The sequence below is a fragment of the Trichosurus vulpecula genome, chromosome 1 (assembly GCF_011100635.1).
Source record: "Trichosurus vulpecula isolate mTriVul1 chromosome 1, mTriVul1.pri, whole genome shotgun sequence".
Taxonomy (NCBI): Eukaryota; Metazoa; Chordata; class Mammalia; order Diprotodontia; family Phalangeridae; genus Trichosurus; species Trichosurus vulpecula.
In genome coordinates this window covers 514,337,432-514,350,779 of record NC_050573.1, presented here as the reverse complement: position 1 = coordinate 514,350,779, position 13,348 = coordinate 514,337,432, and the positions used below count along the sequence as shown (strand labels likewise).

At 34.4% G+C, this 13,348-nt stretch overlaps 1 protein-coding gene across 1 annotated transcript in view; it reads left to right on the top strand.

Annotated features, from left to right (window-relative positions):
* EPB41L4A (erythrocyte membrane protein band 4.1 like 4A) overlaps nt 1–13,348 on the top strand; it is a 194,507-nt gene that overhangs the window by 42,238 nt on the left and 138,921 nt on the right. Inside the window, exon 2 of the mRNA XM_036740959.1 lies at nt 12,583–12,687. Coding sequence (XP_036596854.1) covers nt 12,583–12,687 — 105 coding nt within the window. The remainder of the gene's footprint in view (nt 1–12,582; nt 12,688–13,348) is intronic.

Genomic DNA, 13,348 nt, shown 5'->3' with positions numbered 1-13,348 from the left:
TTTCTATGTTTCTCCATTTGTTCATGGGCTGTCCTAAACCAGATACCATTTTTATACATTGAGTGCTTGTGCAGGAGTTGTGGACCTTGCTCCTCATATATAGGGTATGTTATGCATGAAGTGGAGGCGGGGTGGTGCCCTAAGGAAAACAAAAACTTCCAATGAGATCTCAAACCTGTAATCACATACTTTATATATTTGATAAACACATAGGTATTGGTTCAGACATGCCAACAGGCCCTTCAATGGGTTTCAAAAACCATAGCCAAAAACTATACATACCTAAGCTTTATTTGGCAGAGTTCCACAGAATAAAACTCCAAGGCATGAAGTAATGAGTAAAAAGAAGGGAATAGTAGAATAGTGCACTGATTTTCTAGTGAACACCCGTGTGCTCTCTCTTTTCCAAGTTCCTTACAAATTAGTTTTCCCTAATTATTTACATCTGTCTTCATTTCTGCAAAGAGTGGTTTATGGTTGGAATCATATACTCTATAGTTGAATCTTGGTAGACATTACCAAGTATTTTATAGCTTCTGTAAGGTTTTCTTTTGGAGTAGAATTTCTCTTTGTATGTCATTGAGTTTTCTTGATTATATATTGGAATACATATAATATATATATATATAGGATTTATGTGGACTTATTTTACATCCTGCAACTTTGCTGTAGCTATTATTTGCATTAATTTTTAGTTGACTCTCTAGGATTCTCTAAGTATACATCATCTGCTAAAAGTGATAGTTATGTTTCCTCCTTCAATTTATTTCTTTCCTTATTGCTCTATTTAGCATTTTTGACATTTCGTTAGTAATAATGATAATGGGCATCCCGGCTTTACCCCTATCTTATTGAAAAGACCACTGACCTTTCTCCATTATATACGATGTTTGCTCTTAGGTTTAGATAAATAGTGTTTCCTATAGTAAGGAAAATCCATTTATTCCTTTGATTTCTAATGGTTTTTTTTTAACAGACATGGGTTTTAGATCTTATCTCAGCCTTTTTCAGAATCTATTGATATAATTACATTGTTTTTATTATTTGTTTTATTAATGTGATTTATTATACTTGTAGACTTATTTTGAACTAATAGTTCATTCCTGATATAAATTCCCTTGATCATAAATTATAATCTTTTTGTCATTGTAACCTATTTGCTGATAGTTTTATTATTTTTATTTATTTATTATTATTTTAACATCAATTTTAATTTGGGATAGTGGTTTCCAGTATTTTCTCCCTCAGCATTTTTCCACTGGTTTATATTTCAATACTATATTTGCATCATTAACAGAGATTGAGAGAGTGACTTCTGTTCTTATAACTGCAAAGAGTTTATGTAGTATTGGAATCAGATTTGCTTTAGAAGTTTGATAGAATTCGCTTGTTAATCCGTCTGGTCCTGGAGGTTTGTTTGGTTCCCCTCTCCTGCCCCCCACCCCCACCTTGGGAGTTGATTTATAGCTTGTTCATTTTCTAGTAATGAGTTATTTTTAAAATCTTATTTTTGTTAACATGTGAAATTTATATTTTTTGTTAAGCATTCATCAGTTTATTAATCGATCTTTTTGCTTTTAGTTTCATTAAGTTCTTTAATTTTCAGAATTTCTCCTTTGTTGTTTAGTTGAGGATATTTGATTTGCTTTTATTCAGGTGTTTTTAAAATTTGCATGCCCAATTCATCAATTTGTTTTTTCTCTCTTTTGTTGTTGAAAACATCTAGAAAAATAAAATTTCCCTAAAGGCTGCTTTAGTTGCATCCCACAAGCTTTGATATCTTTTCCCATTCTTATCGTTTTCTTTGATGAAGTTTTAAATTGTTTCTAAAGTTTGTTCTTTGATTCATTAGTTCTCTATGTTATTTAGTCTCAAATTGCTTTACTAAGTATAGTTTTTATTGCATTGTTATTAGCAAAGGATGTGGTTAGTATTCTTTTCTACAATTTTTGGTGAGGTATTTTTGCTTCAATACATGGTTAGTGTCTGTAAAGGTGAGGGTGTTCAGTTAGATGACCTCTGAGTTTCCCTTCTACCTCTAGGTTTGACTTGTAACTTTCTCCTTATGGTTACGATTCACTAATCAAAAAGCTGGAAGTCAAAGTTCATAGGGTCATAAACCTAGAGCTAGAAGGGAAACTTAGAGGTCATCTAGTTGAACACCCTCATTTTTTTTTAACAAATGAAGAAACTGAGGGCCAGAGAGGAGAAGCAACTTGCCCAGGGTAACACAGATAGTAAATAGCAGAGGCAGGATTCAAACTCAAGTCCTGTTCTCAAGTCCTAGGAATTAATTTCTTGGCAGATACCAATTGTGATTCAAAATTCAAAAATCTTTTGAACTTTGTTATTCTGCGAAAAAATTATTAAATACAGTAGCTCTTTTTTTTAGTTGTATTTAAATTGTACAAGAAAAGTAGAATGCTGTAGTTAAGAGTTGTGTAGACCTGGGTTTTTCTTGTGAGACATACTGACTGTGTGATCATAGACAAGTCATATAGTCTTAAAGCATCTAAGGCATACTAAAAATTACAGAGTTGGGATTTGAAGTCTTCTAGTTCCAAATAGCGAATTTTTTTCCACTGGACTGGTAGTTTGGGAAAGGGAAATCAAATTCGTTTACTCGCTGTTTTACCTATATCTTAATTTCCCAAATGTTGTAGAACAGGGAGATTTTTAAACAAAGGAAGCAGGTAAAATGTTACCTTATTTGGGATACAGGCAAAAGAAGGCACTCATAAATATCTACTTACTGATTGGTCATACCACATTTCCTAATGACTAGGCAGACATTATTTTAGTTCTAATTAATATTTAAATATTTTAATTTAGTTTAATTTTTTGAAACCACTTGATAAACCATAGTACCCTGCCAGACCTGCTTGAGATAGACACTATAAACACCTTAGCCTATTTCTCGATACCTTTTCTGGATCAAGGTATGTGATGGTACAGATGTTCCATGGACTTGTTTGTATTGTTGATTTATTTCTTGGGTGTTTAAAATACTTGACCCCCTTTCTTGAGGGGGAAGTTTGAGAATATCAGTTATCTAAAAGGCTCAGTGCATTGGGGTAGGGTACAAGACAGTATTTTATATTCAGATCATGTTCCTTGGTCTCAGCTCTAATCCTAGGCATACATGGCTGGCTACAATAGTGCTGAGTAAGGCACGTTAAAAAAACATTAGACTTTTGCACTCTGGCTGCCTCTGGCCTCAGACATTCAATATTCCTTTTGTTCAAAGAACAGGAAATGCTACACAATGTCTCTTCAGAAAGCAGTTACGTGGCAATCCTTTTAAACTCCAAGGAAACCCTTTCTGCCCCAGGGTTCGTTCATGCATTTTTCTATACTATATAGTTCTCTATTAAAAAATACATAAAACAAAAAGCAGGGGACTGCATAGTGAGATGACAGGCTTGACTTAGGCAAGTCAAACACTTGAATTTGGCCCAAATTGTGGGGTTTTTTTAAAGGAAAAAGATATAAAAATAACTTTATTTAGCACATTAGAAAATATTTACCTTTTATCTTTAGAGATTGATTATTAATTTTTTGCAGAATATTATACAATTGTTCATCCTATCCCATTTCAGGTCTAGAAGTCTGTCATTCACTCTGTGTTCCAGTAACTCAGTGGAGTAGAATTAAATCGTTATGTTGGATGTTTGAAAGTCAACATTTCATAATACTGATAATTGTCTTCATCTTTCTAGTACTTTATGCTTTTTCCCCTTGAGTTTTTTAACACTATTGTGTCCCTTGATCCTCATAACAGTTCTCTAAGGTAGGTTAGGCAGATGGTATTATCCTAGTTTGATTGATAAGAAACTGGACAGCTTGCTCAAGTTTCTTCAACTGCTTAAGAGGACTGGAATCTACTGTTCTCTTGTATAGTATTACACTTGTCATCAAGAGCGATAAAATTCTATATCCTTTACATAGGAAAACTATGCTACAAATATCAATTAACAAGTATTTATTAAATACCTACTATGTGTTAATTACTGTGCTAAATCCTAGAGATTCAAGTACAAGGAATGAAACAATCCATACAATGAACTTACACTCTCTTGGGAAAGACAAATACATATAAAAACATATACAGCATAAATATAGACTTAATAAATATATATGTATATGTACAATTTAGTTAAACATAATATAATTTGAGAGAGAAGAGTACTGGAGTAATGAGAAAAGGTTTCATGCAGAGAGGATGGTACCTGAGCAACATCTTAAAGGAAGTGTGGCATTTTATGAGATGGAGGTAAAGAAGGCGTGCATTACATGCATTTGGGATGGCCAGTGCAAAGACATGGAGACAAAGATGGAGAGTCATGTATCAGGAACAGAGAGAAGGCCAACTTGGGTAAATTGCAGAGTTATAGGAGGAGGAGTAATTTCCAGTGAAGCTAGAAAGATAGGTTGGGGCTAGGTTGTGTAGGGCTTTAAAAGCTAATAAAGACCATCCATCCATGATTCCAGATTGTTGAGGATAAAACAAACTGTACATATTCTGACAGGGAGGTGATAGATTTAGGGTACAAAGTGAAATATTTGTTTTTATAAACAGCCAACAAGGGAATTTGTTTTCCTTGACTATGCATATTTGTTACAAGGAATTTGTTTTTCTTCTCTGTTTTTCTCCCAGTTGGGTGGGAGGTGGGAAGGGCAGAAAGTAATTTCTGCTAATTAAAACAATTAAAAATAGAGAGGTGTAATGTTGCATATACTTCAGATGAGATCTCTATATTGTTGGTTTTACTTAATTATTTTCCTTTCTTACAAGAGACCCTCTAGGAGTGCAGATAATCTATAAATGTTAGTAAGGTAAAAGCAAAACACATCAGTAAAACTGTTTTAAAAAGCTAAAAAGTTTATTTTTATCTTTGAGGAAAGAAGAAAAAAGATTACTTTAGTTGTAGTATGTAAGATGGATTGTAGTGATGAGACGCTTGAGTCAGGGAGACCAATTAGGAGACCAATTGTAATAATTTAGCTCAGGGCTGTCCAAAATTCAGCCCGCAGGCCACATGTGGCCCACCTGTGGGTTTTAATTTTCACTAGTGAAAAAATAAAATAATAATTTCCATGGAATGTGTATTAGATTTTTTAATTCCATCACCAATAAATAATCTTGATGTTAATTTTCTTTGGTGTTTTTAAGTAGTACTACAGATGGAACATATTGCATGGAATTTTCAATTGATCTGTGGGATGCGTTCCATGTGTATGATGCAGACTAGTCAGTATACACCTACCTTTACACTATAGTGTTGTTGCTTTGTATTTGCTATCACACTTCATGCCTTTGCCTGTAGTATTGCTTGTTGTTCCCCCATTTTCTATTAATGTATTATTTTTTTATTTTCGGTGCGGCCCTCAAATAATTATTTTAATGGGGGGGGAGGCAAGATAACCTAAGGCTGGATAGCCCTGATTTAGCTGATAAATGATGTGATAAAGTAGTAAGGGCCTGAATTAGATGGTGGCCATTTGAGTGGAGAGAGGAGTTGATTGTAAGAGAAGGGACAAATGAAAGATTTGGCAAGTAATTTGATATACATAGTGAAGGTGAGTAAGAAATACAGGATAATGTCAAGATTATGAACCTGAGAGGCTAGAAGGATGGTGGTGCCTTGAATAGAAAGAGGGAAGTTTTGAAGTGGGGGTTCTTAATGTTTGGGTTTTTTATGTCATGGGCCCCTTTGAAAACCCATGGATCCTACTGAAGAATGGATTTTGAAATCCAAAGAAACAAAATACATAGGACTGCCAAGAAAACATTATTTTGAAACACCAGGATGTTTTTTTTCCTTCTGGTTAAAAGAAAGGTTGAAGATTTAAGAGACATGGTGGAATGATTGAAGATGAACTGCTATGAAAACAGGTAGGGGTGGGATCAAATGCATGTACAGAGGAGTTGGCCTTGGCAAGGAGAAAGTCATTTCTTCAGAAACTGGAGAAAAGAAGGCATTCATAGGGTATATATAAATACTTGAGGAAACAAATATGTCAAATTCAATTTTTATTACTATAAATAATCCATAGCCTTAAGTCTTCTGGATATAATGTAAATATTATTTGTAATAATATCCAATATTATCTTACTCTTTTTTTCTTAAGAAATTGTTTACATTAGTGAATATTTATAAATAGTAATAGTTTTTTGGACAACTAGGTGGTGCAATGAATAGATATTCTTGAAGTCAAGAAGACCCGAGTTCAAATTCAGCCTTAGACAATTACTAGCTATATGACCCTGGGCAAATAACTTAATTCCATTTGCCTCAGTTTCCTCATCTACAAAATGAACTGGAGACGGAAATGACAAACCACTCCAGTATCTTGGCCAAGAAAACCCCAAAAAGGGGTCATGAAGAGTTAGACATGACTGAAAATGACTGAACAGCAAAAAAGATTAGTATCGTTTGATAAAATGGAAAACACAGGGGAAAAAAACTAAGGAAAAACCCTCCTTATTTGATTAAAAAAAAACTACTTGCAAATCTGGAAAGCCATCTGGAAGAAATTAGACTTGTATCATATTACACATGTTCTACCATATGTGTACATCATATGTACATATATTACATATTACTCAAATTCCATAACAGCCTAAATGAATAAATGACTTTAATATTACAATCATATTTTTTAAAAAGTTAGAAGATAAATAGGTCATATACTTCTCAGAGCTATAGGTAAGAAATGTATTCTTAACCAAACAGGATTTAAAGGCAGTTACCAAAGATAAAATAGATAAAACAGAAAAGCTTTTGCACAGACAAAATTAATGTATCTAGAATAAGAAAGGAAGTGAGTGAATGGGGAAAAAAATCTTTACATTGAATTTCTTTAATAAGGGCTTGATATCCAAGAAAAAAATATATGTATATATATTACACACACATATACACACACACACACACACACACACACACACACACACACACATATATATATATATATATATATACAGAGAGAGAGAGAGAGAGAGAGAGAGAGAGAGGTACAAAGACAGAGATAGAGAGAGAGAGAAAGTAAATAGCCATACCCCACCCCAATAGTTAAATGGTCAAAAGATATGAACAAACAGTTCTCAAAAGAAGAATGCAAAGTATTCACAGCTACATGAAAGTGTTCCAAATCACTAATGATAAAAGAAATTAAAATTAAAACAACCCTGAGGTTTCACTTCATACCCTGAGTATTAGCAAAAGTGACCTCCCAAAATGGCGATAGTCAATGTCTGAAAATTAAATCATCAGAAACAGAGCAGCAGAAAGGACCGAAGCAAGACAGATGTTTGAAGCAGGCTAGATCTTTTGAATGCTTTTACAGAAAATCAAAAAGGCTCCCATTTACCACATGGTTACCCATTCAGAAACAGTTACAGAAAGTCTACACCATGCTCTGTAGTGCTTCAGGTCACTTACCTTACACGTCATCATGACTCTCCCAGAAGCAGGTTCTCAGTTTCTTCACTTGAAGTTTCATCAGCTTAGCAAACTGATGGGGTCTGTACACATACCAGAACCTAGTTACCCGGGGATTAAATTGTCCCTAAGATCCAGGCGGCAACATGACTTATATGGAAATGTTTTGCATGACTTCACATGTGTAATTGATTTCATATTGCTTGCCTTCTCAATGGGTGGCTGAGAGGCCCGAGGGAGGGAGAAAATTTGGACCTCAAAATTTTTAAAAGGAATGTCAAAGTAAGTAAATAGTATAATTAAAAAAGACTATAAAGTATAGAGAAGATACTAACTTCTTGGTAAAGAAAGGTGCCTCATCTGGGAGTTTTCTATATCAGCATAGGTCAATCCCTTTCTTTAGCCCTGATAATGCTTATAATGAATGAAGGGAATTTCCCTATGTCTGTTCTCTGTATCCCTAGCTTCAATCTAGTATCTAGTTCCCCTAGCTTCAATCCTACTTTATCAGAAACAAATGAAAAAATTAAGCATTGATTTATAGAGTAATAAAATACTAACAGTAGATTCACAGAATTTTAAAATACTTAAGTTGCAATACTGTACATTTGTTGATCTGTAAAATTTGTGGTATTGTTTTGAAGTGTTGATTTCCACTGTGAAGAAATAAGATCTTTTTTGCTTGAGTGTAAAAGTTGTCATTGTGCATAGCCTGTCGAAACCTGCCTTTCTGGTTCTTGATGTCATGTTAATCTATGAAGGTGTTATTACTTGTTAGACAAATTCTCTGTTCCCTGTTGAAAACTTTATTGATGGTATTTTCAAATAAGCTTCTATTTGGAGTTCTCTAAGATTATAAAACTCTGGTTTATAATCTGCCATGTGGTATATAGGTCTGCTGTGTATAAAATGTAGATTGCCTATAAGTAAATGTGTTTATGCTTTCTGAGAATCTGCTGAGAGTGTGTAGTATAATCTATTCTGTACTATAAAAGACTTCTGAGTTTTTACCCTTCATTCTTAACAAGTTAGTACATTGAAGCATTTTAATCAAGTTCATAATTCTCATTTTCCTGAGGACAAAATTAATTCTCAAAAGTCTGAAGCTTTTTTTATTTGAAAGTATTACTTTTACTCTTACTTTGCTTCCCCCCCACCCAACCCCCCCCACTTTACCTGTTTTCAATTTAGCTCTCTTTATTTCTCTTGAGGGTGGAAAACCATATGTCCATCAGTTTGATTGCAAGAAAAAATTTAGAGAGACCTGTAAGTTTGATTTAAATCATGGGTTGAGATGGCTTGATAAAAAGTTTTAATGAAAGCCTTACCTTTCCCATATCCTGCAAATTTTAATTATAAAATAATCCTTCTTTATGCTATTTCTAAAAGGTATTGATTTTGTTGTAATTAGATGTCATGGAAACCAAAAAATTGTTTTAATAAAATAAAAATGAAAACCAGTTATCATTGAATCTACTGATATAAGCATGACCAACAGAAATGAATTCATCCATTCTATCTATTATTTGAAGGTTTAATTGGTTGAATAAAAGGGAAATTTCCACAAGAGATTGGAACAGAGAGTCAGTAATAATTTATGTGCTACCATGTTTTTTGGCACGATGTTTCTTTATTTGTCATACAATTTTTGTTTTGGTTTAGAACAGGAAAATTCATTTTCTTGTGATTTTTATTTCTGCCCTGCCTGATCTTAAACTTTCTCATCAGTGAAGTGAAAGTATTACCATTGTAAATGTGGGACTAACAATTGTTGGACAGAAATGGGTATTTATGCCCTCCTTTTCAAAATTACATGAAAAAAAATCAATACATGTCAGGTAACCATGTAGATCAATTTTTCCACAAGATTGAAAAATTGGAGGCTCTGGTCTCAACCAAATGTAACTCAAGCCTCCAGCCTTGAAATGTAGCCTGTGTATTTGTCCTTCTAGTATGTTTTAAGTGTTTTAAGAATAAAGCTTTCACATGGCAGCAAATGATAGCCACACATGCCAAAATGTTGTAGGATTTTACAGATCTAAGGTTAATTTTAGAGAGTTTGTGTCGCAAACGTTTTCCATGACTGGTGAATTCATTGGCTCACTTATTGCAATTGTACTCGCTTAGTCCACACATACAGCATGAATACTAGATTTTTAGTTGGAGGACTCTAGTTTGAAGCCAAGTTCTGTTTCCTGTGGTCTTGGGCAAATCACAACACCTGTGCTCCTCAGTTCACTCATCTATAAAATGAATGAGCTATACAAGATGAGAGGGAGGTTCTTCATCTTTTTTTGTATCATGTACTACTTTAGCAAGTTCAGAATAATGTTTTTAAATGCCTAAAATAAGATGTAGATTGCAGAGGAAGCTAGTTATTTTGAAATAAGATATAATTTCTTTTTCTGTTCAAGTTTATGGATGCCCTGAAATCTGTTGATGTTATTTCAGTCATGTCTGACTCTTCATGACATTTGGGGTTTTCTTGGCCTTTGCCAAGAATACCAGAGTGGTTTGCCATTTCCATCACCAATTTATTTTACAGATGAGGAACTAAGGAAAACAGGGTTAAGTGACTTGCCCAGGGTCAGATCTAAACTCAGGAAGACAAGTGTTCCTTGCCTCCAGGCCTAGCACTCTATCCACTGTACCACCTAACTGCCCCTGAAATCTATGTACCCTTTGGTTAAGAAGCTCTGGACTAGGTGACTAGGTTCCTTTTTGCTCTAAATCTTTTAATCTTATGACCAGAACAAACAAAATAACTAATGTTTCTGGTATCCTCCAGGCTGCTTAGTTAATGTCTTTTCCCCTTTTGGAATTTGTGTCTTTGGGAGAAGGGAAAAAAGAGAATCAGAAGGCAAATAAAGAAGAGGCAGTAATATCTGCTTTACCACCATGCTAAGAACTGTGGGACTTCTCCATTGGACTTACAGTTGAAACTTATATATGTGTGTGTGTGTGTGTGTGTGTGTGTGTGTGTGTGTCTCCCATTAGAATGTAGGCTCCTTGAGAGCAGGGATGGCCACATTTCCTATTTGTAACCCTACTAGTACAGGGCTGCACTAGCAATTAGGAGAGTAAACTGCACATAGTACTTAATAAATGCTTCATTCAAGTGCAAAATAGCATGTATAATATGATACTGTAGCATCTTGAATTCTCTAGGCACAACTGTTAATGAAACTGCTGAATTTTATATACCAATTATCTATTATGAATATTAAAGAACTTTCAAGAAACACTGCCTTGTTCTTCCACTAGTAGTCTATTAGAGATATTGGAAAGAGTGAGAGATATAATAAATTCTCTATCTTTCTACCAAAAATGATGAGGTTATAATCTGTTAAAGGCCATTACTCTTCTTACTTGGGGATCTTTTTGGTGATGGCCAATGAATAGAATGCAAGATGATTTAAGACCTACAAAAAAAAACAACCCAACATAATTTTCTTAGAGACACAGGGACTACTTCTGGGTCATATGACCAACAAGATGGAAGACTAGACATTTCCTCCAAACTTCATGACCTGTCAGACTTCTCTAAAATAAGAGTTATGCTAAAGAGGTAAAGCAGTTGAAGCTGTTTCCACAGGTTAAGACAAAAAGCTTAGTGAGGCAACAATCTGGTTTGGTGAATTAACAGCAGAGAAGGCTAATTCCAAATCCCCAATTTGCTCATTCACTACCCCCTCTCTTTCTGCCCCCATGCTATGTAGAAGCAGCACAAAATCACCCTCCTGTCACTGTGCTCTGGGATTCGCTCAGCTGTTTCCTTTCTGCTGCTGCAATCTAGACTCCCTAACCCACTGGCCTGTTCTTGCCTTTATTCTACTGTTCTGAGGCAACAAGAAACAGAACTCTACTCTTCCCTTCACCTTTAACCCATGCAGCAAACATGAAAAAAGAGAAGCTTAATCTGCTTGGGAAGGCAGCATGGCAAGGTGTTGTGCTGTAGCAGGACTCAACATAGACCTGAGGAATGAAGAGAAATGGAGAGTAGCACTAACATCTGGGGGTAGGGACAAGGGACAGAAGGAAAGGGGATTGGTGTACAACTGAGACCAATGCTATCCCTTCAGAAGTCTCTTGAAGTAGAGATTTCTCCATTGTGACAGGAGACTAAGACAGCTTTGAGATCTAGCCCCCAAGAAAACTTCCATCAAAGGGTCAGGAAGTAAGAAGGGGAAAAGACAAAATGACCAAAGATCTAAAGAGAAAGAAAATTCAGCTAAAATCTTGAATGCATAAACCAACAGGGAAGATATTAATAACACTAGGGAAGATGGCTTCCAGTTTACCTAAAAGAGGCCAGACATCCAAGAATAAATATTGCAAGACAGAGGAAAATAAATCAACACCTAAAGAGGCAGAGGATCCTGTGGATTTCCAAAAGAACATGGAACCACAGCAGTATGTGTTCTAATGGTTCAAGAGAAAATAAGAATTATGAAATCAGAATTTATGTCCTGCACAGCAGAAATATTTGGCAGAATAAACAACAACAAAAATTGAATCCATAGTAACAGATCTCATACTTAGAAGTGAAGGCCAATCTTAGAAAAAAGAGAAACAAAAAAGGAATAATATTAAAAGAAAACATTGTCTCTAAACAAGAAAAATACATCATGGTCTCCAAGATAGGATGTGTAGACAATTTAAGGATTGTAGGTCTCCCAGAATAACTGTACAGCCCAGGAAATAATACGAGGAAATTGCCCAGAATTTCTGAACACAGAAAGCAAAACTACAATCAAAAGAACCCACAGATTACATTTAGAAACACAAAAACAACTTATGCTATAAATTTCAAAACATATTTTGGTTAAATTTAACAATTCCAGTGACAAATAAAAAATTCTGCAAGTGACCAGGGGAAAAAGCCTTCAAATACCAAAGGAAAAAAGAGAACCATAAAAAATAACTATAATTTCAAAATTCTTTGTCAAATTGCTTGATGTATACATGTAGCTGTTATTTTCTTCCTTCAGTTTGAGGCAATAAATATAGTAAAGTAGTAAAATGTAGTTGTTTTCTCAGACTTTGTAAAATTGTCCCTGTATCAGTAAAGTTAATAGTAATTACATCTGTGATTGTACTGTCTTTATGAAAAGATTCTGAAAATTCTTTCTTACAGAAGTCAACGAAAGGTTCTGTTGTCCTTGACTACATATTCCATCACATAAATCTAGTGGAGATAGATTATTTTGGACTGCGTTACTGTGACAGAAACCATCAGACGGTGAGTAAAAATGGATTTTAAAAGCTAGGTTGTAGTTTTCCAATTGTAATTCAGTTAGGTCACCTCATTTCCTACCTTTCCTGACATGATTTTATGGTATCAGATGTTTTTTATTGTTAAAATACCTTTGAAGCTATGAGAAATAACATTGTTTTGTATAATTTTTTAAATCCATTTGAAGCATCGTTTTTTTTTCAAAAAGGTATATATTGAATGGAGAAAACACAGGATCAGAAGTAAGAATTTAGGGTTCCAAGACTCTATTGCTTTTTTCAGGTGACGCACTACTCTGTTCCCAGTTCTTCACCTATCATATTCTATCAATCCTTGGAATTGAGAAGGTAGTATAATATGTGTTGAGATATATACATGGAGTGGACAAGTTAGGACTTTTGTTTATTACAAATGAGACAAATGAAAAATTAAGGTTAGAGAAATATGTAATGTATAAAAAGGTCACTATAATAAAGTTTAGAGAAAAGTTGATTAAGTAAAATTATGTAAAATATCTAAAGATTTCCATCTTTGGTAGCATTTGATAGACTAGCATCCCTGAGCTGTTATTATGAAAATTACGTTTACATAAAACTGGAATGCCTCGGTCATCATTTTGAATAAGTGGAAAGACACGGACGTACACGACTGCTTGTAGGATAAAAAT